This window comes from Frankliniella occidentalis, unplaced genomic scaffold, assembly GCF_000697945.3.
Source record: "Frankliniella occidentalis isolate FOCC.00 unplaced genomic scaffold, Focc_3.1 Scaffold11, whole genome shotgun sequence".
Taxonomy (NCBI): Eukaryota; Metazoa; Arthropoda; class Insecta; order Thysanoptera; family Thripidae; genus Frankliniella; species Frankliniella occidentalis.
Genome location: NW_026267141.1, coordinates 1,999,522 through 2,021,759, shown reverse-complemented (window position 1 = coordinate 2,021,759; position 22,238 = coordinate 1,999,522). Strand labels below are relative to the sequence as shown.

The following is a 22,238-nucleotide window of genomic DNA, read 5'->3' as shown; positions in this document are numbered from 1 at the left end:
GATGAGGATTAACCTCAAATCTCACGTAGCCGCTCCTCTGCAGCTCAGCTAAACGAACTGGAGACTGTTGGCGGCTTTTTAAAATCCGTCCGCATCTTTCAGACTGCACGGTATCGGAATCAGAGTAAAACTCTCTCTACACTGTCTCCTCTACACCAAGGGACAAGGGATGCTCAGACGAGGTATCATGTCTGTCTAATATATCCTGTGATAATAAAGTTGACAGCCACTTAAGCCGTAAATGAATTTCTGCGCGGCAAGGCAAATAATAGTGGTACGACGACGAATCAGATCGCGAAAGGTTAACAACTTAACGTGTGACCTTGACCTACGCGCTCCCTTGGTCTTACGGTGTCGACTTTATGTTCAAAGTGTAGAACGCTGTATGTATTGGCTCTTATCTCGATTGCGGTGCGCTAACATCTGTCGTGAAAGGAGAGAGTGGTGGGGACAGCGATAACGATGAAGCTAATGTGCCCCAGTGACAGTGTCGCCCGAGGTTTCCAGCTGATAGCACCAGCATACGGAGCGCACAGTAAGTCTTTTCTATTCCGCACTTCTACACCCGACAACATTTTTAAAGTACACCTAGAGCAAAGGGGTACTCTCTAGCAACCGTCGTATGGATACATCAGGCAGGACCGGCCATAATTAACGGTTTTAAAATCTACAATCATAGTAATCAGAACACTTTTGCCTTAACTATATCTTTATAGCTGTTCCTAAAGTAACCTAACAATAATTGCCAATTGGGTGCAAAAAAACTCCTCCCAAAGAGTTCCCTCGTTTTTCTAGCGGGCGTACGTACACTCTAAACGTAAAAAAGACCTTTTTGTATCTAGCGAGGATGCGCTCTGAAGCACATCCCAATTGGATGCATATCTATATCTAAAATGGACACAGAAAAGGTAATTTGTACTGAATCTGGGTACAAATTGTAACTTTATATATACAAATTTGAATCCATCTGAGATATGCTCAAGAACGAATCCTCACTCGCAACAAAATTGTCATTTCCGATTTAGAGTTGACATTTACGATACTCTAAGAACCCCTATACATTATTTTTAGACGGTCAATTTTGTCTGAAGAAAAGACGTGATTTCGTGGACAACATTTTCTTGTACCAGAGCTCCTGGCCTGGTAAGCGATCAAACTGTCCTTCAAAAGCGTTGCAAATTTGTGCAATGAGAAATGATGTGCACGAATCCGCACGCAATCGTTTTATGTACCAGTCTATTTATTGTAAAGTGTAAAGGTCGTAGGCATCCTAAGGACGAATAAATGGGGTTCAGACAGTGGAAAAACCGCTCAATATGTCTGTTTCAACTTCAACCCTTGGTACTCGATAACTATGACTGCCAGACATCAGGACTCTTTCCCTTAATATAGATTTTGTCTTTCTATAAACAAGTGACTTTGAAATTTTAGAAAGATTTGATGGTTTGGCCTCTAGAAAAGTTGCAAAATAGTTGGGAAAAGATGTAGACATTTGGTGGTGATGAACGTGGTTGGTCATATATTGCACATATATTCCCTCCCATTGCCTGCAGATTGACACACCATCTTCGGGGACAAGTCGATGACTTAACATCAAAGTTTTCATAAAAATCTTAACTTGACTAAATTATATTTAGGAATTGGGATTTGAATTTAAGCAAAAAGGGTGTGCAAAATCATATCAGTATATGTTTAGGACGAACATGTAACACAAACCTTAGCGCAAAATGTTTACATCTTTTTGCACTGGAGGTCAAACCTTCTAGAACACTTTTTGTTAAAAGAAAGTCACATTTTACTGGGTGCAAAACAGTATTTTAAAAAAGCCGAATTCAGTATCTTTTTTGCTTGACTGTTCATTTTTTAGAAATCATTTTCTTTGTAAGCTTACAAACAATCTTATTTCTTTGTATTACGAAGCACTAGTCTTCGCCTTACATAAAGTATGTTGCTCGGCACGCAACGGGGCTGCCGCCCCTGCCCTGCTGAAACTGCTGCCTTAAATGGATAGGGGTGACAGCCCCGTTGCGTACCGAGCAACGGCGTATTAAAATATGTTTCGTTTCTGTGCTTTGTAAGCTACTAAGCCCGTTCTTAAAGAAATACATCGTATTTAAAGAAAATCCTTTGTAGTACAGAGCAATGTGGACTTTTTCCCGCAACCGACTCTTTAAACTTCTGCATACTTACGAAAACGCTTGGTTAGTGTTAGTAAGGTGTTGAAATTGTTCTAAGCTTTGTATGTGGTGCCCTACAAGCCCGTCCTTTTCTTTTGTAATGCGGAAGTGGGGATACTGTATTCCATTCAGCATGGTAAAAACGGTGTCTCATTTCATAAAGGGAAGTCTTTGTAAAGAGGAGTCTTTAAGGAACTCCCACATTTGAGGTAAGCTCCAACAATCCCACCTTAGTCTTTGAGGAATGTTTCTCAAAAAATGAGGAAAAACCCCACATCTTTTGAGGAGATTACCTCGGAATCTGAGGAGTTTTACTCCAACCAGGCAAGTTCCTTAAACTTTTCCCTTTTACTTCCAAAAATGGGGCATCGTTTTTACCTTGCGGACTGTGGGTTACTCATGAAGTAGTTGGGCACCATCACGGAGCCGCTCAGTTAGTGACGGCAGGCTGCCTCGCCCCCATGCCAGCCTGCAGTACAAGACCCAATAAAAATGTTTAAAATTAGTACAGTGACAGGCTGTATAAGAGGAATAATTATATAGTCCTGTCCTATGCCGTCCTGTATAAAAGGACGGTATAATTTAACGGAATCTCTTTATTTTTTATGTACAGAAATCTCAGAATGCAACAAACTACGGAATCACGCAAACGAAAGCCAGTTTTGTTAAATGAAAACAATATAACAGCGTTCCTTGACGAAAATGATACACTTCTTTGTGATTGTGATGGTAAGTGGAGCTGTCTGACCTATAGACGCAAATATCTGCTATCTTTCGTAAACGTACTTTGGTGCACGCTTCGTCGGTTGAAGACTTACCCGAGTTAAAAAGACTGTCTCGAGCCGAGACATTGTAAAGACATTCATACAAGGGCTTGGATTCTATTTTGATACTATGTGGAGACGAGTTCAGAGACGTCGTTTAAACGCTAACTTGCTGGCTGACATGACAACGTTTCAAGTGTAAATCTCTGATTTCGTTGGAACTCGGAAAATTTGATGGTGATTACAGTAGAGGTCGGATTACAATTAAAATTCCTCTTGAACCTCAGTTCCTATTGGTTTACTTACGCCTTACACTCTTTTTAGTCTCAAATATCCGTCTTTCGCCTTTACGGTACAAAATAGAGCAAAACGGACAAAGTTTTGATCCAAAGGAGAGGGTGCTACTCTGATGAGTTACCCCTTACAACACTGCATCACATTTTTTTTAAATACCTTTTTTTTAAAACTTTAACCATGTTATAGGGTTAAACTAATTGTGAGGTTCAGGAAAAAATTCAAATGCCTTCCGATTTTTACATAATTAACCTTTAAATATTCTAAGTTTCAACGAAATCGGAGATTTACACTTGAAAAGGTTAACTTGTGAGCGTTAGCAAAGCCCATTACTGCACCGACAGGAAAAATTTCTGGGAGTGTGAGATCGTGATCTGGGAATTTCAGCGTCGTTTTTTATCCTTAAATTGTACAATAGGAGATGAGCATTCTAGCTCAAAATTTGACCGTTCAAAATTAGTGGCGTGCAATGTGAGGGCTGCAAGGCCCCATTCCCTTAGTTACCTTTTAACTTGTCTCGTGTGTCAGCGTCAGCGCCGCCAGGTCTGCCCCCTTGAAGAGACCCGTAGGATGTCGGCTTTTTCCACAGAATACCAATAAAAGCGTGTTTATGTATAGAGTCGATCTGGTGCCTGTCCGCGTGTCTTTCTTTGAGCCTGCCCATGTGTAGAGTCGAGTTTTCCACTAAGTTGGGCTGGAGACCGAGGGATCCACTAAATAATATAGTTTTACCTGTGGTTGAAGGTTGAAGTCAATTTAGTGCTCCACCAAAAGATAGTCGACTACTTTTTATAGTATATTCTTTGTAGTCGACTATTTTTTTTAGTAAAATTTGAGTTGACTTTTTCTTTTTGTTCTATTTTTATACAAAAAAAATAGGAGGTGGGACAGTTTTAGGTGAGACAGATAATGCCCACCGATCTGCTTGTGCTGGAATGTAAAGCAAATCCTTCACGAGAACAAAAAACATTCATTTTATTTGTGTGGTAGTACTCTAAGTAAGAACATCGCAGTCTGGGTAGTAATTACTGTATTTAAATATTTGCAATTTAACTTTACGTCTTCCTTTACAGGCGTGATATGGACACCTTCAAAGATTATTCCGTTTGCCAAAGAGGCGGTCGATTGTTTCAAAGATGCAAAGAAAAAAGTTTTGTTTGTAACGAATAACTCGCTGCAATCGCCCCTTCCCAGGTTTGAAAAGCTGGGATACTCTGTGCAAGAGGTATGCAGTATGATCTATATATCAACATGTTGAACGTCAGTCTAATATGTCTGATCGGCTAATTTAAAACGATTGTGTTCCAGCATGATGTCGCTTACCCACCGCTTGCAGTAGCACAACACTTACGTAGCATAGGCTTGACAAAAAAAGCATTTGTGGTAGCTCATGAGCACTTTAAAGATCGTCTTCGAAATCAAGGAATAACTGTTGTTCCCGCCAAAAAGGTAAGCTATTATCGGGTAAACTGTAATACCTACAAGAACGTGATTCATACTTTTCATTACACCTATAGAAGCTTAAGCTGTGCAAAAAACGTCATAATGAAATTACAGTTTTCTTCTGAGACTACTATTTCGGATCAGATATCAATTTGTGTTCTCTGACAGTTATTTTAGTGTATAAGTAGTTGTTTTGCTGCTTTAACTTGTGCAAGGAAGTGTGTGAATAGCGTTCTAACCACTGGCGTTAATCATGTATGTATATGTACGATTAAAATGATCAAACTTCAAATATACAGTTAAAGAAACTGTAATTCTATTCTTAAAGACCGTCGTGTAACCAATGTTTTTCTGCTCTTAATGTCTTATTTGAAGGAGGAGGGGGCGCGTCTTGTTAAGGAGGATATCTTAGCTCTACTGAGTGGTATTCAAGATGACTCCGATATTGGAGCTGTCGTCATTGATGTTGACTTCAACCTCTGTTACGACGACCTTGTCAAAGCAGCCAACCATCTTCGAAGACCTGATTGTCTTTTTTTTGTTGGCGCGTCCGATTCCAAAGTTTGTCTTGAGAGTGGAAAAGTACTTTTGGGTGAGTCCGTAGGGTCTGCAGGTTCTTTGGATAGCAGGGCTACTTGTTGCACTGCTAGAACCGCACTCTATCGGTATACTTTCTGAGAGCCGTTGAATCCGTTCATACAGGTAAGAGGATGCTTTCAATATTAATGAACCTTTCCCATGTGCATATTTTTAGGTCCAGGCTACTTTGTTTCTATGCTTGAGGACTGCACAGGGCGAAAAGCAGAGGTAATCGGCAAACCAGGGCGCCTAATGATTGACGGATACCTGAAAAAGTTTCATGCTATGGATATGAAGAGGACCGTGTTCGTTGGTGACACGTAAGTGAAATTATCTAAAACTTACGTCAAAAAAGAGAACATTTGAGTCCTTAAAAATTACAAATGTTTATTTGCGTCTGATGAAGAACTAAGCAAAATTTGACTTTCTACCGTTAAAAGTGCAAAGCTTAAGTTGGAAGTTTGCGGCATACCTTCGTCAGTCACGTTGTCGTGGTTTGTGACATGCATGCCAACCACATGTTTCACTACAATAGAGCCTACTACCGCCATCCATCAGTACTCTTTACATGCGTCCCACCTACCTCTTCATGATTTTCCAGGGCACAACCTAGTCCCTGATAATTTTTCGGGCCCCACATAAGCTCCTGGCGAATTCCTAGGGTTTCACCTACTTTCCTGGCGGACTTCAAAACTGCCATCAAGTCCCCGATGATATCCCAGGGTCACACCTAGTCCCTGATGGATTTCCCGCGACTTTTGTGGGACATAAATTCCTTTGTTATGTTGCAGTTTGGTGCAAGACATGGGCCTGGCTCATGCGTGTGGAATGAAAAAACTACTTGTCCTTACTGGAATGGCAAAGCTAGAAGACCTGGATTCTTGTGACAGTGACCTCATCCCAGACTACTACATCAACTCTTTCGGCGATTTTTACCACCTCTTAAATAAAAAGTGAAAATGAAGAGGGTTTCCCTTGTTTATGTATTGTAAAGGTATATTAAGTGACTCTTCATGCAAGAAAATGTTCCAACTTAGCCTAAATCTACATGACCAATGAAGTCATAATTGGCCGAATTCCGGTGTCAGTAGTAACTCAAGTAGGCGTAGTAAAGAACCTTTGTGTTACTACGGACACCGGAAGTAGGTCATGTAGATGTCCGTTAGTGTATTAAAAATAAAAATAGTAAAACTGACACCTATTTCACATATTTTTCGTTAATTGAGCTTCTTTTGGCATAATGCTCTGAGCCTACGTTGTTGGCGTGTTATTACACCTTCTGCGAGGGTTGATACAATACAAAAGGCAGTAAAATTAACAGAAAAATACCAGTAAACCTATTGGATAAAATTTGATTGGTTCGTTGAAATGTTCGGAATGATTGAAGTGATATTGGAAAATGACTGGAATGTAATTGAGAAATGAATAGTTTTTTATACCGTACCCTGACTGGGCGAAGTGCGGTTCCCCTCGGTGTCCGTGTCCACTCTGCCTAGGTGGATACGGTTCCCGACTCCGAATCGAAAGGTTCTGAGTTCGAGTCTGGCTGGTGGACCCGTCCCAGAGATGTGATGTTCGCCAGTTCCGTTTTGAATATTTCTGCTTCATTCTGACTCGAGAATGTCTCCACGGTGCCTCCCGCATGTATCGAAAGCTGTCTCGGGTAATGGATTGCCAATATGTCTCGAAGTCATCTCGATTGTGACGTGTCGTCTACACAGTTAAAGTCTTACGAAGCAAAATGCCAAATGCTTCGTACCTACGAAGGATTTGCTCCCTACGAAGCGTCCAAATCCTTCGTATTACAAAGGATTTGGCATTTTTCTTCGTAAGACTTTAACAGTGTAAATGACTACTGACAGGGTTAGGTTTTGCATTGATTTATTTGGAACTCGACAGATAACAGTAAAAGACAACAATAACAATAACGCTCTAGCGGTGGCTGGGTACTCGTGGTTTGTGGCTCGCCGAGACCGCTCCTGCTCTTGCTGCCGACTAGCTAACCGCTCGTCGCGGTGGTCCGGAGCTATGCTCCGTTCCACCTAGTAGTGGCTGGCCGGACTGCTCGCTAGCAGCCGACACAGCATTATGGCATCTCAGTAATGTATGTACAGTGGCTTCTATTCCAGACACGAACCAGACTAGATAATAGAGACACTGCGACGATGTCTCAGCAGTGTCTAATTAGCGACCCGCAAGCATCTCGACAGCTTCTTATATACAGTCTCAAAGTTGTATCCACGAAGCCTCAACACTCTCTCCGGAGTGTCTCGGTTAGAGACATCCCAAAGTTTCCGTTTTCTGTACAGGTTATAACCTACTCGCAAAACATTCACATTCCGATCGATATGGGCCACGGTTGCCAGGACACGGCAAACAAAAACAGTTGGTGATGTGGAACGGTAACGCTTAACGCAATCGCCTGCTTCGTCAATGGCGTTGCATGCAAGCGCACGGGCTGCCTCGATGACGACCACCAGAAACATTATTGAGGTTGTATTACCAGGGTTAGGGACAAGTGGGTGGGAAAGGCAGACGCTTCCTAGCGCCCTATTTGAAGTTAATGCTTTACGTACAGCCTGGAGAAGAAGCGTACCTACGAAGAGACGATCATTACTGGTGTATGTGAGAAGTAACCAGGAACACTAACGGATCTGTGCTTTGCTGACATATGCACACCCAACTTAGGAGTGCTCTTGCGTACACTCTAATTGTAAAAGGACAATTTTGTTCATAGAAATGGAACCGATTCGTGCAAATCCAGAAAGGATGCAATTTTGTCCCTTAATTTGGACAAAATTGTGTAAGCCTCACACAATTTGTCTAGATTTAGGAACAAAATTGCATCCTTTCTGGATGTGCACGAATGGGTTCCATTTCTATGGACAAAATTGTCCTTTAAAATTGTCCTTTTACATTTACAGTGTAGGTATGTCGCTTCGTAGCGAGTCAGTGCCCTGACGAAATGAGACTTCACGCATGTAAGAGGACATGTTGGTCCAAGCTTGTGAAGAACTTCACTGTAAGAAATCCTGTGCTAAATCATTGCTAAGACCACAGAACTGGAACCACACCTAAAACACAGTGCGGACTGTGGTGGGCTACACCACAGGGTTTTTCTGTTGACCGGCTCAGTCTGTGACTCGTCTTTGGTTCGAGGCGTCTCTGTTCGTTCTTAGCTCTCGCTGATGACCCGCCGCGCCCCAGCAACCATATGCTGGAGGATTACGCCTACGTGTATCTCCGTGCACCCGCGCGGAGATTGAAGATTTTTGAGGGGAGGTCAAGAGTTCCAAAGGCCTTGCGGCGAACGAGCCTTCGGGCTCAAGGTCCTCCATGGCCCTTAGAGCAGAAGACCTTCTCCAGCGAAACATATGAGCTTGAACTTGAACTATTTGAACCGTGCCAGCGCCACTACTGCCTTTTATTACTAATTTTTCATCACACTATTTTACTGTGATTGTGAAAGCACAGAACTTTCGTGTGGTAGTTCTGTGGTTTACCACAGGATTGAGCACAGACATACTGTGGTAGCTCCGTGCTTCACACAGGATTGAGCACAGACAGGCTGTGTAATTAATTGACGCACTTTTTTCTGTGAAAATCCTGTGCTTTTTTCTGACAGTGATTGTTTTAGTCATGATGCTCCAAAGTGCTTTGCCAGCAGCAAAGGAAAATGTTTGCAATGCGAACCGATGCTTTCCAAGCATTATTTCGTAACCTGCCGGTCGGCAAATTTTTGCACATAGACATACGAGGGTGAGTTCTTGCTGTACACCACAGGCACGGTGGAACGGGGAAGGGGGGGAGGGTGCCCTACAGGGGGTTGAGAAAAGAAAGAGAACGAATTGCAGGCTAAAATATTGCGCTAGGCGGGAATTCTGACGCGTGCGCGCGATGTTCGTCGCGTCGAAAAATACCACAAGGGTGCGGCACCGTGACTACACCCCACCCTTCTGCTTAAGGCATGAATAAAAAAATAACAAGCACAGTTATCAGCTTGTATTGTTTCTCAACAGTCTAGAAACTGGACTTTTTGCGATTGTTTTAAGTATATCGACCTCCAGCTCTAAAACGAAACGAAGATAAGGCAATTTCAAGGACTGATTCTGATTCAGAATGTTCTGTTTCGGATATTACTTCGTCTGTCATTTATGAGGCCTTCTTGTACGTCTTCATGTACAGAGTGGTCATTTTCGGCGTATTTTCGTCGAAGAAGCACTTATAGCGCCCAAACGTGAGAGTTAGAGCCAAACGGCCAAATTTAAGTTCAAAGAACTCTTCACGAGTTCCTTAAGAGATCATAAAAAATATTACTGATTTAACTTTTGAACCTTTCCCAGTTTCTTTGATAGCCCCTTCCAGTCTTTAAGGGCTGGTTGCCAGGATTTGCGTAGGCGTTTCGCTTTCTAGGAGCGAACCTTAAGGTACCCTGAAAATTTCAAGTCACTAGCACAGCTCCTTAAGGTGGAAGAGACAGACAGACACGAGGTCGTTTGCATAAGCCCGCTGGATAGCTACTTCAAAGCAGAAGGGTGGGCTAAAAAAGGGGACAAAATGGCCAACAGGTTCATCGAAACAATTTTTTTAAGTAGGTATATAGTCATTGTAGGGTATTTATTTGCGATGGGGGGAAGGGGGGAACCCTGGAAGAGACCCCCCCCCCCCCTCGGTTCAAAAACGTTCCGCCGCGCCTGCTTCACCGACCCAGGTCGCCATGACGGGTGGTAGTTGAAGTTCAAGGAAGGGTTAAAACGTTGAGAAGTTCATATGAACTGAATCACCCGTAACACGAGTAGGACGTCAGCCCGTGTACGGACCATCCCCTGCGCCCCGGGCTGGGGTGGCATGCGTCCGTGGTATGACGGTGGTCCCACACTTCGTTTGCTAGTCCCGTGCGAATTGGCTCCGCCCCCGCCCCTGCATGCAAGCATACGCCTTTGCTGAGACGGGGCACAGTGACCACCCTGTCACTGTGAAAGATAGTAGGAAGCCTTGACACAAGTTGTAAAATTACAATTTGTAATCGTAAAAATACATGCATTACGTACCAACTTAAAATCCATTCGCGAGTGAAAAATGTGCCCTCGTAAATTTACAACTTAAATTATAATTCGAGGTTTCAAGATTTTTGTAAATTTACGATGAAATTTTTCACAGTGGTACGGAACGGGAAGAAAACGCGAGGAAACGTATCTGAGATACGGTGACAGTCAATTATGTAGCATTTTTCACTGTACCGCAGGAACCAAGATCGTGCTCTACGCTCACATTCTCATGTCGCGATGGGACAGAAGACACCAATACATCTACTTGTCCTGGTGCTTGTTACAAGCTACGCTGCTACCGTACCGAATGAAACGGCCGGCCAAACACATCGGCTGGCCTACTTTGTGAACAATTTCTCCAGTCTGTACCTAATACCCGAAGGGTCTTCTCGGGTACTTGTCCTCTGTCAAGCAACGAGCGAGGGCTTCTTATCAAAAAGACGTAAGGAGGCTGCTGGCCTAGCTAGACAGGCGCGACGCGTGTTGTAGCGGAACAGTATTGCGTGACATGTCGTGAAGCCTGTTACGCGTGACATGATCTGGCGTTAATAGAGCTAGTGTATAGTATTTAAAAACGTTAAAAATTGCCCAAATCTTACATATATATTCCGGTTTCTGGGAACGCAAACATCAAATTCCTTATTTTGACTGGGTACGTAACTCAAGCCACAATGATCATTTACATTAAGAGCGTTTAAGGGAAAGGTCCAAATAACATATTTGGAAAGATTCGGAAGTTTATAACAAGTTTATGACAAGTATGCTGATTTATAATGCGTAAGTGGGTGAAAACCCGTTCCTCTGAGCAATAAATACAAAAGGCATTCAAAACTGTGTGTGGTTTACAAGAATAGGTCAGTTGCTGTATTTAATGCCTTCAGGGTCATTTTTATCTAAAATGTCAAAATTTAGTGTGTAGCCTTCCGTGCATGGCTTCACATCTCCTCCCTTCTCAGTATATTCTTTTCGCCCATAGCCTGACCTTCGCATGCATTTGAACCATGTGCTCAAAGGTCGTGGTCACTAGCCACACCTGGCCATGAGTGATCATTCGGACCGGGATGCTCATTGGCTAAGTCTTATAGGGTTTTGTTTTGCAGCTCATGTGTTCGAGACTCTTCTCACTCGCCATGACCACCAGAAGATCGTAATGTGCCCGCGCAGAGGTGGAACTAAAATAGCAGACGGAATGTACAGCTACATTTTAGCAGGGCCGGCACAGGGCGTACGGCGTCAAGTAAACACCTATTGCTTTCAATATCTTAGCTATTCCGTAGAGTGGACAACAAGCAAAAGCAGATTAGCTGGATACATGATCGGTAGTCAAATTAGCTGTACGATGCGCCCTAACGAAAGAGTCCGATCTGCTTTGCTGCTGAACCAAAAGAGTCCGATCTGCTTCGCTGCCAAACCAAAAGAGTCCGATCTGCTTTGCTGCCAAAGCAAAAGAGTTCGATCTGCTTTCGGCGCTCGTCTACCGCTCCGCATAAACTCTATGATATCTCGAAGCTTGTGAGCGAAAGGGTATATGTTTTTGGGTGTACACATTCGTAAAGGACAGGGTAACATGCTAGTCTTTTTATGTTGCGTATATTCAAAATATACAAGGAGTTATAGCCCTCCAAAGATGCCTGACTTTCCAAGGCAGAAAAGCAGATCGAACTCTTTTGGTTCGGCAGCAAAGCAGATCGGACTCTTTTGGTTTGGCAGCCAAGCAGATCGAACTCTTTTGGTTCAGCAGCAAAGCAGATCGGACTCTTTCGTTAGGGGCGCATCGTGTAGCAGGTAGCCTTTTCGCCATCCTAAGTACTGGCCAGCCGCTACACTGTGAAAAATGGCAGGCAGGTTTACAGGAACTTTTTCCTTTACGCAAGTTGTAAAATTACAATATGTATCGTAAAAATACATGCAGTGCGTGTCGACTTAAAATGCATTAACGAGTGAAAAATGTGCTCTTCTAACTTTACAACTGAAATTAAAATTCGAGTTTACAAACATTTAGCTAGCCTACCTTATAGTAATACATATCACGAATCCAGCTAATACATTAGCCTCCCCAGCTAATTCGTTTTTTCCGTATATTTATATATTCTAATGTCTGTCACTAGGTAGGGTACATTCCGCCGGTTGAAAACCGGAGTGCCCACGCACGGCTACTGGTGTTAGTGTGGGACTGCGACAACGGCTCATTAAACAGTATTCTACAAGGTTTGTGGGACCGAGCCTGGGCACGGTAAGGTCGAATGCCATCAAGGGATTTCTGATCTAACGCTAAACAAAACACACGCTAAAGTTAAAGATTGTCTTCTCTAATGCCCATAGAAATATTTCTATGCATTTATTTTGTGCACTATTGCACAATTGTAAAGGGGCAATTTTGTTTCTAAAAAGTGAACATTTTCGTGCACTTTCAGACATTTGCAATGTTATTTCTAAAACTGGACAAATTGTGAAATTGTACTTCACAAAACTTAGGGGCCGTTCATAAGTTACGTCACGCTTTTTTGGGCAGTTTTTCGACCCACCGCCCCCCCCCTTTTCACAATTAGTCACGATTTTGACTCAACCCCCCTCCCCCTGTGACGTCACATTTTCCCCTTATTAAATCCGTGGCAATGAATTTCGGTCGAATGACGACATTGACATGCTCTAGGGACATTAGGGCTGATACAGAGGAACTAGAAGTAGTTACGCCGAAGTTCGTTTCCCGTCATTAGATCCGATAATCGCGGGGCTCAGAGCCTTTAGAGCACACAAAAAGCGCGCACCTTTCGGAAATAGTGAAGGTTTTGGCACCGCACGAAGTCAGTCAAAGTGTGACGTCACAGAGGTATTGACCCCCACCCCCATTGTCACAATTAGTAACAAATTCGGCTACCCCTCCCCTCCCCCCCCCCAAAAAAAAAACAACGTGTGACGTAATTTGTGAACGGCCCCTTATACAGTTTTATGAAGAGAATTGTTTCTGGTCTGGGTGTGTATATTATTTCCGTTTTGGGCATGAAATCGTCTCAGCATACCCAGGTCGAATTATACTGCTAGTGTTATATTTTCTTAACTTTCATAGGGTTAAATATAAGATATGTATACGAAAAGAGGATTAGAAAAGCGCATTCCAGATGTGATTTCCTTGTAAGACTTGTCTTCATTTTTTGGTTTTAGAGTCGTTGTGGCTATTGACAATGGAGACAACATATTAGCACTCTTCACAATGGCACCGTACCTAAGAAACGATGGCCTTTGTGGACAAAGTGGCGTAAACACTGTGTTTCTCGGAAATGTGAGCGTGGACGGGAAGATCGGACTCTCTCAGCATGAAGAGAGCTTGTTTAACGACGTTGTACCGAGGTTCGTTGTCTAAGTGGCTGAGAGATAACAAAGCCGACTACTTCACTGACCGACTGAGTTTCATTGGAATTGTATTTCTGTTTGCTTGTTTATTGTCTTTCCGCACGATGTGACTTGAAATTTTCAGGGACGTTTGTACCATAAAATGACGGAATTTAAAAATAAACATCGTAGCCCAACAATTGTAGAATTTTAAAGGCCAAAATGCTGTCCTCAATGTCTCACAATTTTTGCCCTAAAGTGAAGTTTTCGAGGGAAAAACACACTGAAAATGGGCACCTATTTGTACATTACGTCAAACAAGAGTGCTTTAATAAAGGTAGATGGAAACAGATCCCGTAAAAGTCGACATTTAAAGAAATCAGTGGAACGGTTCTTGAGTAGTCAGATGCCTGTTCAGTAAGCTTGTCGTTCCTAATCCTCTTTCGAATGAGGGGTTCCGAAAGTAAATTGGAAAGTTCCAAAACTTCGACTTTTAAGTTAAATGATAGGACGGAATAGGCATATTGGAAAGATCTTCAATTTCCTTACGACCCCCTCTTAGTACTATCATAGGCAGATGCCCAAGAGCGACGCTACGTGGCCAAATGCGAGGCTATAGGCGTAGTGTTAGAGGTGCACCCCCACGGTCAACGTACTGTCTTGAGCGCGGGGTGCACGCATAAAAGCCTGTTTGCTAAAGTAGCAAACTTCAGGTTCTTCCGTTTTTCTGTTGCAGCAAACACATATTTGTTTTCGCTGTTTTAGCAAAAGGTTTCGCTGTTTCAGCAAACAGTTTGCTAAAACAGCAAAGCCTTTTGCTATCTCTGCTAAATGTTTTGCTGCGACCATAGCGACTACCTATTTTCTCCTCTATGATCACAGCAAAACATGCAGCATTTAGCGAACAGGCTTTTTTGCGTGTGTGGATGTATCCCCTCCTAGCCGATCATCAGGGGCGATAGATGTAGCCCCTCTGCTCTCCCTATTAAAAGGGACTCTTATTCGTCGCTCACCTGAAATGCACTGTTAAAAATATATCGAAATTTTACAGCTGAACATTTTACAGACTTTTGGGAAAAAAAAACAGCCCTATCCGTAAAACACGATTTTGGTTGGAGCTGTAGTTTTACGAGGAATGCTGTAATTTATTGACACAGCTGTAAAATTATGGTGTGGCACTGTAAAATTACAGCGAGGCTGTAAAGTTATCCTGATTTTTACCAATCCACAGGTTTTTCGTGGGTAACTGCTTTGCAAAGTGCAAAAGTTGCAAAGAAAGTCCTCAAACGAGGAAAAAACTCACGATCAATGCATGAGAAACACGCTAATTATCATACCAAAACGGAAAAAAATAATAATATCCGAAATATTTATATAGTGGATTCTACAACCGATGTTGTAGTCTGACAGCTATTCTGTAATTTTACAGCGCTACCTTGAAAACGTAAAAAAGGTGTCAACGTTTTTTGGGTTTCATGGCATTTGTCGTAATTTTACAACTGCGCTGTAAAAATAGTTTACGACACCACTTGCCCCCAAAATTAGCTAAACATTTCCTGTAAAATTACAGAATTTTTTTTAACAGTGTGTGATTGATCATCTTTGCGGTGAATTTTGTAATAAATCGTACGTATTGCACTCAGTTTTTAGGACTTAAGCAGTATTTTTACTTTTGGAGTATGGAGTCTGTAATACGAAAAACTTTTTTCTGGCGAGAATTTGAAAATACCTGTCCTGTTTTTGTCTTAGAGATCTCCGCGGCTGCACGGTCCGAGTCTGCCACAGCACCAATTCCGTAGACAGCAAATATTGCAGCCTGTGGGATAGGCAACTAAACCCGGATTCTGTTGATTTCCTCAAACGGAGTATAATAACAGCAGCAGCCAAGTACGGCAATTTTCAAGCAAAGTGGTCAGATGATACTACATCACTATATAATAAGTTTACCAACGGCAGTTTTTCAGGTGATTGCTTCTGTCTTAAAATGTAACTAAGCACATACAGCCATCTCATATACAAGGGAGAGGACGAAGATCCTATACTGTACTCTCGAAGAGAATTGTTTACATATTGACGATATTTAGGTCAAACTAAACCAAAACGTAACCGAAACCAACTAAAACAGCCCCATCCCCATTGTTTGCATGAGAAAACGTGCTGTATTATAGGTAAATATATCTTTCATTGATGTAGCAAAAAAGTTTGCCAACTGATGATGTGTCTCGTCATGTCTTTTATTTTTGTTTTACTACGCATTGTTGTCAGGAGATCAATTCTGACTTAGGTGACAAAGGTAGTTTCATAAGTGGGCCATTTCTTTTCGACGGAAATTGCTTTTGCTCGTTTGCCCTGTTTCTGAGAAAAGAAAGATACTGTTGCAAAGTGGATTTGCCTTTTGTCCTTTTAGTTAAATCGTTTTGGTATTGCATCAAGTACAAGGCATATGCAAGATAAATCTTGACTGGCCCGAAAACAGAACTGACCTTGGGTCACCTCCAGTACAAAATAAACTTGCAGCAAGGGGAGCTTTTTTTTTACCCAGAAGCTATTTATCTTGATGCACTCCATTAGATACAATATAAAAATACTTATTGAGTCGGACTTAGTGAAAAGTATATTTCAGGGCTGATAACGATGCACCGGATGTCCAAAACGGATGCAGCTAATGGACCCCAAAAATATTGTGAAATGTGAGCCGTAGCCTAAGCCTCTCCCTGCGTGGTTTGTACTAGCACGCGATTGCGAGCGTAGAGAACGAGAAATCAAAATCTGATCCAAAATAAGTGCATTTGCTTTAAGAAAACCCTCTTAATTACTTTGGATTATTAATATCCTTATAGATTATTCTTTCCCCCCAAGAGGGAGAATACCAATTCCTATAGAGATATTATCATTCTTCTTCCGTGAAAAGGGTAATTGTAATATTATAAAGCATGGTTGGTCCAGTGAATTATTATTACTCTGAGTAATAACGAACAGCGCAGTGCTGTGCGCTCTTTTTTAAGCCAATTTTTTCCCGTTACCCTTGCAATATCACCGGTCCAGCCACTTAGGGATGTATGGTGTGGCTTTGGTCATACTGGAAAAACAAAAGTAGGACAAATACCGGTCTAGGGATGTTACATATTAATGTCTTAGTGCAAGCTCAATAAAGTCTCGAAGTCATAAAAATTTAGCACCGTTGGGCAGGTTTTATGCCATTCCGTACCAATTTTTTTTCCAGTGAACTAATTGAATCCTTTAAATTTCTTTTAGGCAGCCTGGGGCGCCTCCAGCGCGGTGAATGTGACTTTGCTGTGGGAATGTTTGGACTCTTGCCGACTAGAATCCAATACCTACAACCCACTTGCACTGTCGTCGAGGTATGTCGCGGCGCTTCTTTTGTTCGCAGCCGTTGTGGCCTTGTGGGCTCAATTGGGACACTATAGCCTTATTCTTCTAGACTGTGTCTATATGTCTATATGTCTATATGCACGAGCCATGTCTATATGCACGCCCAGCGGGTGGGTTTATTTCCGTACCCAAACTTGCGGATTTACCGACCCACACTAAATTCGCACAGCGGGCATGTGATTCTCCTCTACCTGCCCACCGGGCAGGGAATTTTGACCACCTATGGCTTGAAGAGTGGGGTTGCCAAGCCCAGGGTAGGTAAAATCGCAAGTATTTTTTTTTATAGCGACTTCCCCTTCTTTCACATTGAAGTGTAGCGAGAACTATGTGACTCAGTATTCTAATAAATGTATAACGTCACAGTCTTTGACTGCGACCTCACAGTGTTTGATTAGCAGTGTATTCGCGGGAGTGAGGAGGAAGGTGGTGCATAGCATTAAGCCACTTGCTCTGAACTGTTGTGGACAGCGAAGCTATCGAGAACACGATTGTTCTAGCAAGTAAGATAATGCTGGGGTACTCGGAGTAAAGTGTGAAGACCAGAGACACCTCCCCCCACTGAGAGACGTGGCAACGGTGTGGTTCGTGTCGTGTTTGTTAGAAAAACTCCATCTAGCACCTAGTTACATTAAAAAAAACGAAAATTTCGCGAGAACAGTTACTAGACCTATTTCGGATATAAACCAACACGCCGTCGCTTAAATTAATCAGTTTTGTAGAGATATTCATAGTAAATTCCCTTGGCAATTGAAAATTATTGTTCCGAGACCTGTGAGCTTGTGTATGGAGAGGATACGGACCGAAATTGGTTCAGTCGCTCCAAAAATTAACAGAACTCATTCATATGTCAAATAACGATAAAATCCCCAGCAGTCGAAGTAACGTACTGTATTTGATAGGTGACGCAGGAGATACACATTCGTTGCGAAGGTAACCAACGTAAACGCGGCCACCTGTCTACCATACTCGCAAGGCTGTGGCTATCCGGATTAGAGGCCTTGCTGGTCTTGGCGGCTGTCACGACGATCATCGCCAAGGTCCTCGTGGCACGCTGCTCGTTGTCCTCACCGAGAACCTCATCGTGGTGGACTGCCGCTATTTCTAGGTTCGATATTTTCTTAACGGTTTTCCCGTTTGTACGTTCGTTATGGACTTTGTCGTTCAACAATGAATGTTTACTTGCGCAGTATGTAAATTTAAGATTTTGTTCAGAACACTCTCATCCCGTTACTGACATTTTGCAAATAGACAAGGAACAAGGTTCATACAGGAGTAATACGGGTGTATGTCATCCCCCACTTTTTTAAAACACCTAATTTAATTGACAACTTGTTACTCGGACTTAAATTACGTAAACTCCTTCATAAAGAATGTATTGCAATGAGTCTTTGCATCAACATATTTGATTTAACAAACAAGTACACCATGTAAGACTTGTCTCAAACCACTAGGAACAGATTTTTAAGAAATATACTTGCCAAGTCAGAAAATTTTTCGGTTGAATTGTGAGTAATACTCACAAATTTTGTGAGTAATTCTGATGGTTTTGTCAGGAACTACCTAAAAGCAGCATCCTAAGCACTTCCAAATGAAATAATCAGTATTACTTACAAAGTTCGTGCTGACCCGAGACCGCAGTATACTGACTCATCCGACCGGGGTCTGATCTTAGCTGACGTGTGCATGACCTGACCTACGACTGAACGAGTTGAAAGTAGCCAATCTTGGAGCACCTCGAGCCGACTTGGAGTATATGTATGATGGGGTTCTGATCGCAAACAACAACACCATGAGGACTTTTGGAGATAACCATCCTGTTAATAATTAAATGTATTGTTGGCATTGCTGCTCTAAACCCCATCATACATATACTCGTTTGAAACAGAATTTTGCGACAAAAGTGATGGTGTTCTCAAAAATAATCTTACTTTTGAAGGAGAAAAAATAGTTTTAGAAAGTGTGAGACACAGTGGGCTGACAGTTTAAACTGTCATACTGTCTCACACTTGAGATTGCAGAGAAGACTGAATCAGCCAAAGACCAGTAATACTCAGTTTGACTCAGTACCCTGAATCGATTGCGGGAAGCTGTACAGCTACTGAGTCACTCTCAGTCTCTCAATTCAGTTAGCGTCAGTCGCAGTTCAGCTTCTGCTTTGAATGCCTTTGGCTGGACGTCAGCTGAGTGGACCTCAGTAGCCATAACTCAGCAAACAGCAGTTCGATTCAGTACAGCTGATCAATGCGTGGACTGAACCGCTATCCAGCTCCCCGAATCGGGTGCTAGTCAGTTCTACTCAGTAACAAAAATGTACTGCAGAAAGCTGAACCGTTGCTGAGTCCTGAGTCACGCTGAGTTTCTCAATGCAGCCAGCGTCAGGTCCGCTCAGTACTACATCAGTTACCCGTTCAGTTACTATCAGTTACCTCAGAAAATGGTCAGCGCAACGCAGCTGACGTTCAGTCTTATTTCACTTACGAGTTCAGTTACTCTCAGTTTAGTCAGTAATTGTACACGTGAGCGTAAAGACGTCAGTCTCAGGTTGGCTTTGAGGTTGGTAAAGTCAGTTGATAGCTTGATCAGCTTCGGGACAGCGTAAAGAAGTTTAGTTTCAGTTAACATCAGTTCCACGCAGCTGTACATCATTAAAATATCAGTTGACCGCATCCTCGGATCAGTTCATTTTTTCGCACAGGTGAGTATTACTTGCAACTTTGAGAGTAGTAATACTGTATAAATGAATTCATTGCCTGCTTGCAAAATGTCGCGAAATGCAGTTTACGGGCTGAGATTTCACGATTCTTCGAGGACCACGGCCACTGTTAAAAATGGCAACTGGTAATCACTACAGAATAATGGTCTGGTATTTTGTTCCAGTATGATTGTGAAGTTTGGTCCCTCAAATACTAGTCGAACGGATTTTGACCGTGGGATGAAAGTAGGAGAAGTATACACACCAAGGGAAGTGCGTGGCCTCTGAAATCAACGATATTGGTATAAAATGTTCACAAAGGCAGTCCAGAAATATTATTTCTGGCCCTACTCCCCTTACTCACGCGACAACCCTTGTCGAAGGGGTTCAACTTCTCGCGCGTCTGTTTTAAATTTTCCAATAATTTTCGAAGTATTTCCCGTGTCGACGTGGTTGCCTAGGCGCGGCCCCTGAAGCCAATTTTCGTGTACTTTCCGTTTTTAGGCCCCGTAAAGGACTATTGCTCGGGTGTTGCTGGCGCCTTTTTAGCTTTCATTTTCAATTAGTCCCATGGCAGCCTCTAGATCCGTCCAAGCGATTCCAGTAAATTTTTAATGAAAAATCAAGCGGAACATTAGAAAAACCTTTTCTTTAAGCTTAAGGTCCTAATGTAATCTGACAGTACATTTTCGAGAAAATTTTGCTCAAACGTCAAAATTTGAAGAAAACCGTCGATCCGACAACAATGGACCGCAAACTTTCGTTTGTCTCTTTCGATCCTACTGCCGTTCTTGTTAGTTTAAGGCGTAAATGGATTGAATTCAAACTTGAGTAGGAAACCAGCTTTCCCTGAAGTATTTTTTTTCCATATAACATTTCAGTGACAAACGGCAACGGTTCAAAAATCAAACCATTATTTGACGTGTGCCGTGTTGCGCATTTTTCGTGCGTCGGTTCTCTCCTGTTCATTAAAAATGGGAAATGGAAGGGAGCCGAATAAAGAACAAACGTACAAGCGTTTGTCGTTGAAAACGCACCATTTGAAATGGCAATAACGACGATCTTTTGCCTCAAATACGTCGTTTTTGTTGTTTTTGAAATGCTTGTGTCAAAAATAGGTCTGCCATGGACACTTGGTCACAACTAGTTGAGGTAACGATGCCTCCAGCTCAGGGGGTGCTCCCATCTACTCAGAGCGGGCGGTACGTGTCAGCTGCCTGGCTCATCTTTGCGCTCAACGTCAACGTGGCTGTCAAGGGCCTGCTGTCAGCAGAGATGGCAGATGCAACATTCCCAGCTCCATCGCTGGAGGTACAAGGACCGGAGTCGAACGAACGTTATTTATATAATCTGAAATGACGATAGGACCAGGACCATGTAAATTTCTTTGGGTTAACACATTTTGGGTTATTATGGCAAATCGCTCTTCCCAGTGTGATTACACCACAAAGAATAACTTTTATCGTTTTTCGTTTCACTTTACCGATATTGTACATTGAATATGCTCTGAAACCTCCAGGAACTTCTAAATGACCCTGGGTTCAGCATCGGGGTCTGGACAGCGCTTCAAGGAGTGGCATTGCTAGAAATGGGCATCACCGAAAACCATTTTACGCAATGCGAGGGTCAAGAGGGACTTCGTGATTGTGAGAAACGGTTCCACGCAGAAGACCGGTTCGGCGTAATAAGGGGCCGGGAAGTGACCGAGGCTTTTAAGGTAAAGAAACTCCAGCTTACCCAATCTATACATCATTGTTCAAGGTTATTCTTTACAGAGTAACAGAGTTACGACCTGTCCCTCATTTTAAAACAAGGAGGACATATGTTGTATTCTTCCTTCTCTTCTTCCTTATCTTCATCCTTTTCTTCATCCTTCTCTTCCTCATCATCGTCCTCTGAACCTGAACTGTCCTCTGAATCTGAACTGCTGCCTACTATTGTATTTGTACCAGCAACTGAGGACTCCGAATCACTCTCACCCTCTCCACTGCCCTTCTTGCTGCTCGTCACCATTTCCTTGTGCACCACCTACTCTTCATCAGTCAGGCTGTTCAAAATCTGCGACTTCAATTCATTCCTTCGTTTTGAAGTATGTTTGATGAGCCTTGCCCTCACTGAGTCGAAATCGCACTTGTCGCAGTTGTAGGTCCACGAGCAGTGGAGCATTATTCCTGTAACAATAACAAGACCAGTTTGAGAAAAAGTGAAATCACTCAGGTAAAAAATCAAACTTGATTGACTATGCTGACTTACTTATCATTATTGAAATCCACTCTGGTGGAATGAACTTGAACTTCTCCTTTTTTTTAAATCGACAGAGAATTCAAGAGCTTTTCCCTTGCACATGAGATCGCAGAGACGATCGGTCCTACATTGATACAGTTGCCATGTCAGCCCCGTTTGACCATTTGACAGAGTGAGTGAAGTGAGCCAGGATGCACCTGGCCCGCAGCTTCCCGCCAGCGCTCCCTGTCGGCTGGCCATCCGAGTGGACAGGCACTGGTCGCACTTGGTCTCT

The 22,238-nt window shown here is 42.6% G+C and overlaps 3 protein-coding genes across 5 annotated transcripts in view; 2 read left to right on the top strand and 1 right to left on the bottom strand.

Annotated features, from left to right (window-relative positions):
• The first annotated feature begins 382 nt into the window (after positions 1–382).
• On the top strand, positions 383–6,458 carry LOC113216401 (glycerol-3-phosphate phosphatase). Of its 3 annotated transcripts, none has more exons than XM_052277603.1 (7): positions 383–535; positions 2,791–2,906; positions 4,309–4,460; positions 4,544–4,684; positions 5,057–5,270; positions 5,433–5,577; positions 6,049–6,458. In XM_052277603.1, the coding sequence occupies exons 2-7, from the start codon at positions 2,801–2,803 to the stop codon at positions 6,212–6,214; spliced, it is 924 nt and encodes a 307-aa protein (XP_052133563.1). In that variant the 5' UTR covers positions 383–535; positions 2,791–2,800; the 3' UTR covers positions 6,215–6,458. The 3 variants fall into 3 exon arrangements, with proteins under 3 accessions (XP_052133563.1, XP_026291931.1, XP_052133564.1); XM_026436146.2 differs by having other exon boundaries at positions 5,054–5,270; XM_052277604.1 differs by lacking the exon at positions 2,791–2,906 and having other exon boundaries at positions 448–535; positions 5,054–5,270.
• Positions 6,459–8,554: 2,096 nt separating this feature from the next.
• The window catches only part of LOC113216397 (uncharacterized), an 18,432-nt gene continuing 4,748 nt past the window's right edge, over positions 8,555–22,238 (top strand). The window contains exons 1-8 of the mRNA XM_052277582.1: positions 8,555–11,542; positions 12,414–12,538; positions 13,468–13,653; positions 15,385–15,599; positions 16,891–16,997; positions 17,928–18,133; positions 20,839–21,031; positions 21,240–21,437. Coding sequence (XP_052133542.1) covers positions 11,345–11,542; positions 12,414–12,538; positions 13,468–13,653; positions 15,385–15,599; positions 16,891–16,997; positions 17,928–18,133; positions 20,839–21,031; positions 21,240–21,437 — 1,428 coding nt within the window. The 5' untranslated portion in view covers positions 8,555–11,344. The remainder of the gene's footprint in view (positions 11,543–12,413; positions 12,539–13,467; positions 13,654–15,384; positions 15,600–16,890; positions 16,998–17,927; positions 18,134–20,838; positions 21,032–21,239; positions 21,438–22,238) is intronic.
• On the bottom strand, positions 21,447–22,227 carry LOC127752365 (cysteine-rich hydrophobic domain-containing protein 1-like). The gene is made up of 2 exons (XM_052277612.1): positions 21,974–22,227; positions 21,447–21,891 (listed from the first exon to the last, which is right to left on the bottom strand). Exon 2 carries the CDS (start codon positions 21,731–21,733, stop codon positions 21,506–21,508), a length of 228 nt encoding a protein of 75 aa, XP_052133572.1. The 5' UTR covers positions 21,734–21,891; positions 21,974–22,227; the 3' UTR covers positions 21,447–21,505.

Bases quoted from the DNA above. Each gene is read 5' to 3' on its own strand.
- LOC113216401 (XM_026436146.2), top strand. From the start codon at position 2,801: ATGCAACAAACTACGGAATCACGCAAACGAAAGCCAGTTTTGTTAAAT. The intron at 4,461-4,543 runs GTATGCAGTATG...ATTGTGTTCCAG, and splicing joins TGGGATACTCTGTGCAAGAG to CATGATGTCGCTTACCCACC. The intron at 5,271-5,432 runs GTGAGTCCGTAG...GCATATTTTTAG, and splicing joins GAGTGGAAAAGTACTTTTGG to GTCCAGGCTACTTTGTTTCT.
- LOC127752365 (XM_052277612.1), bottom strand. From the start codon at position 21,733: ATGGTGACGAGCAGCAAGAAGGGCAGTGGAGAGGGTGAGAGTGATTCG.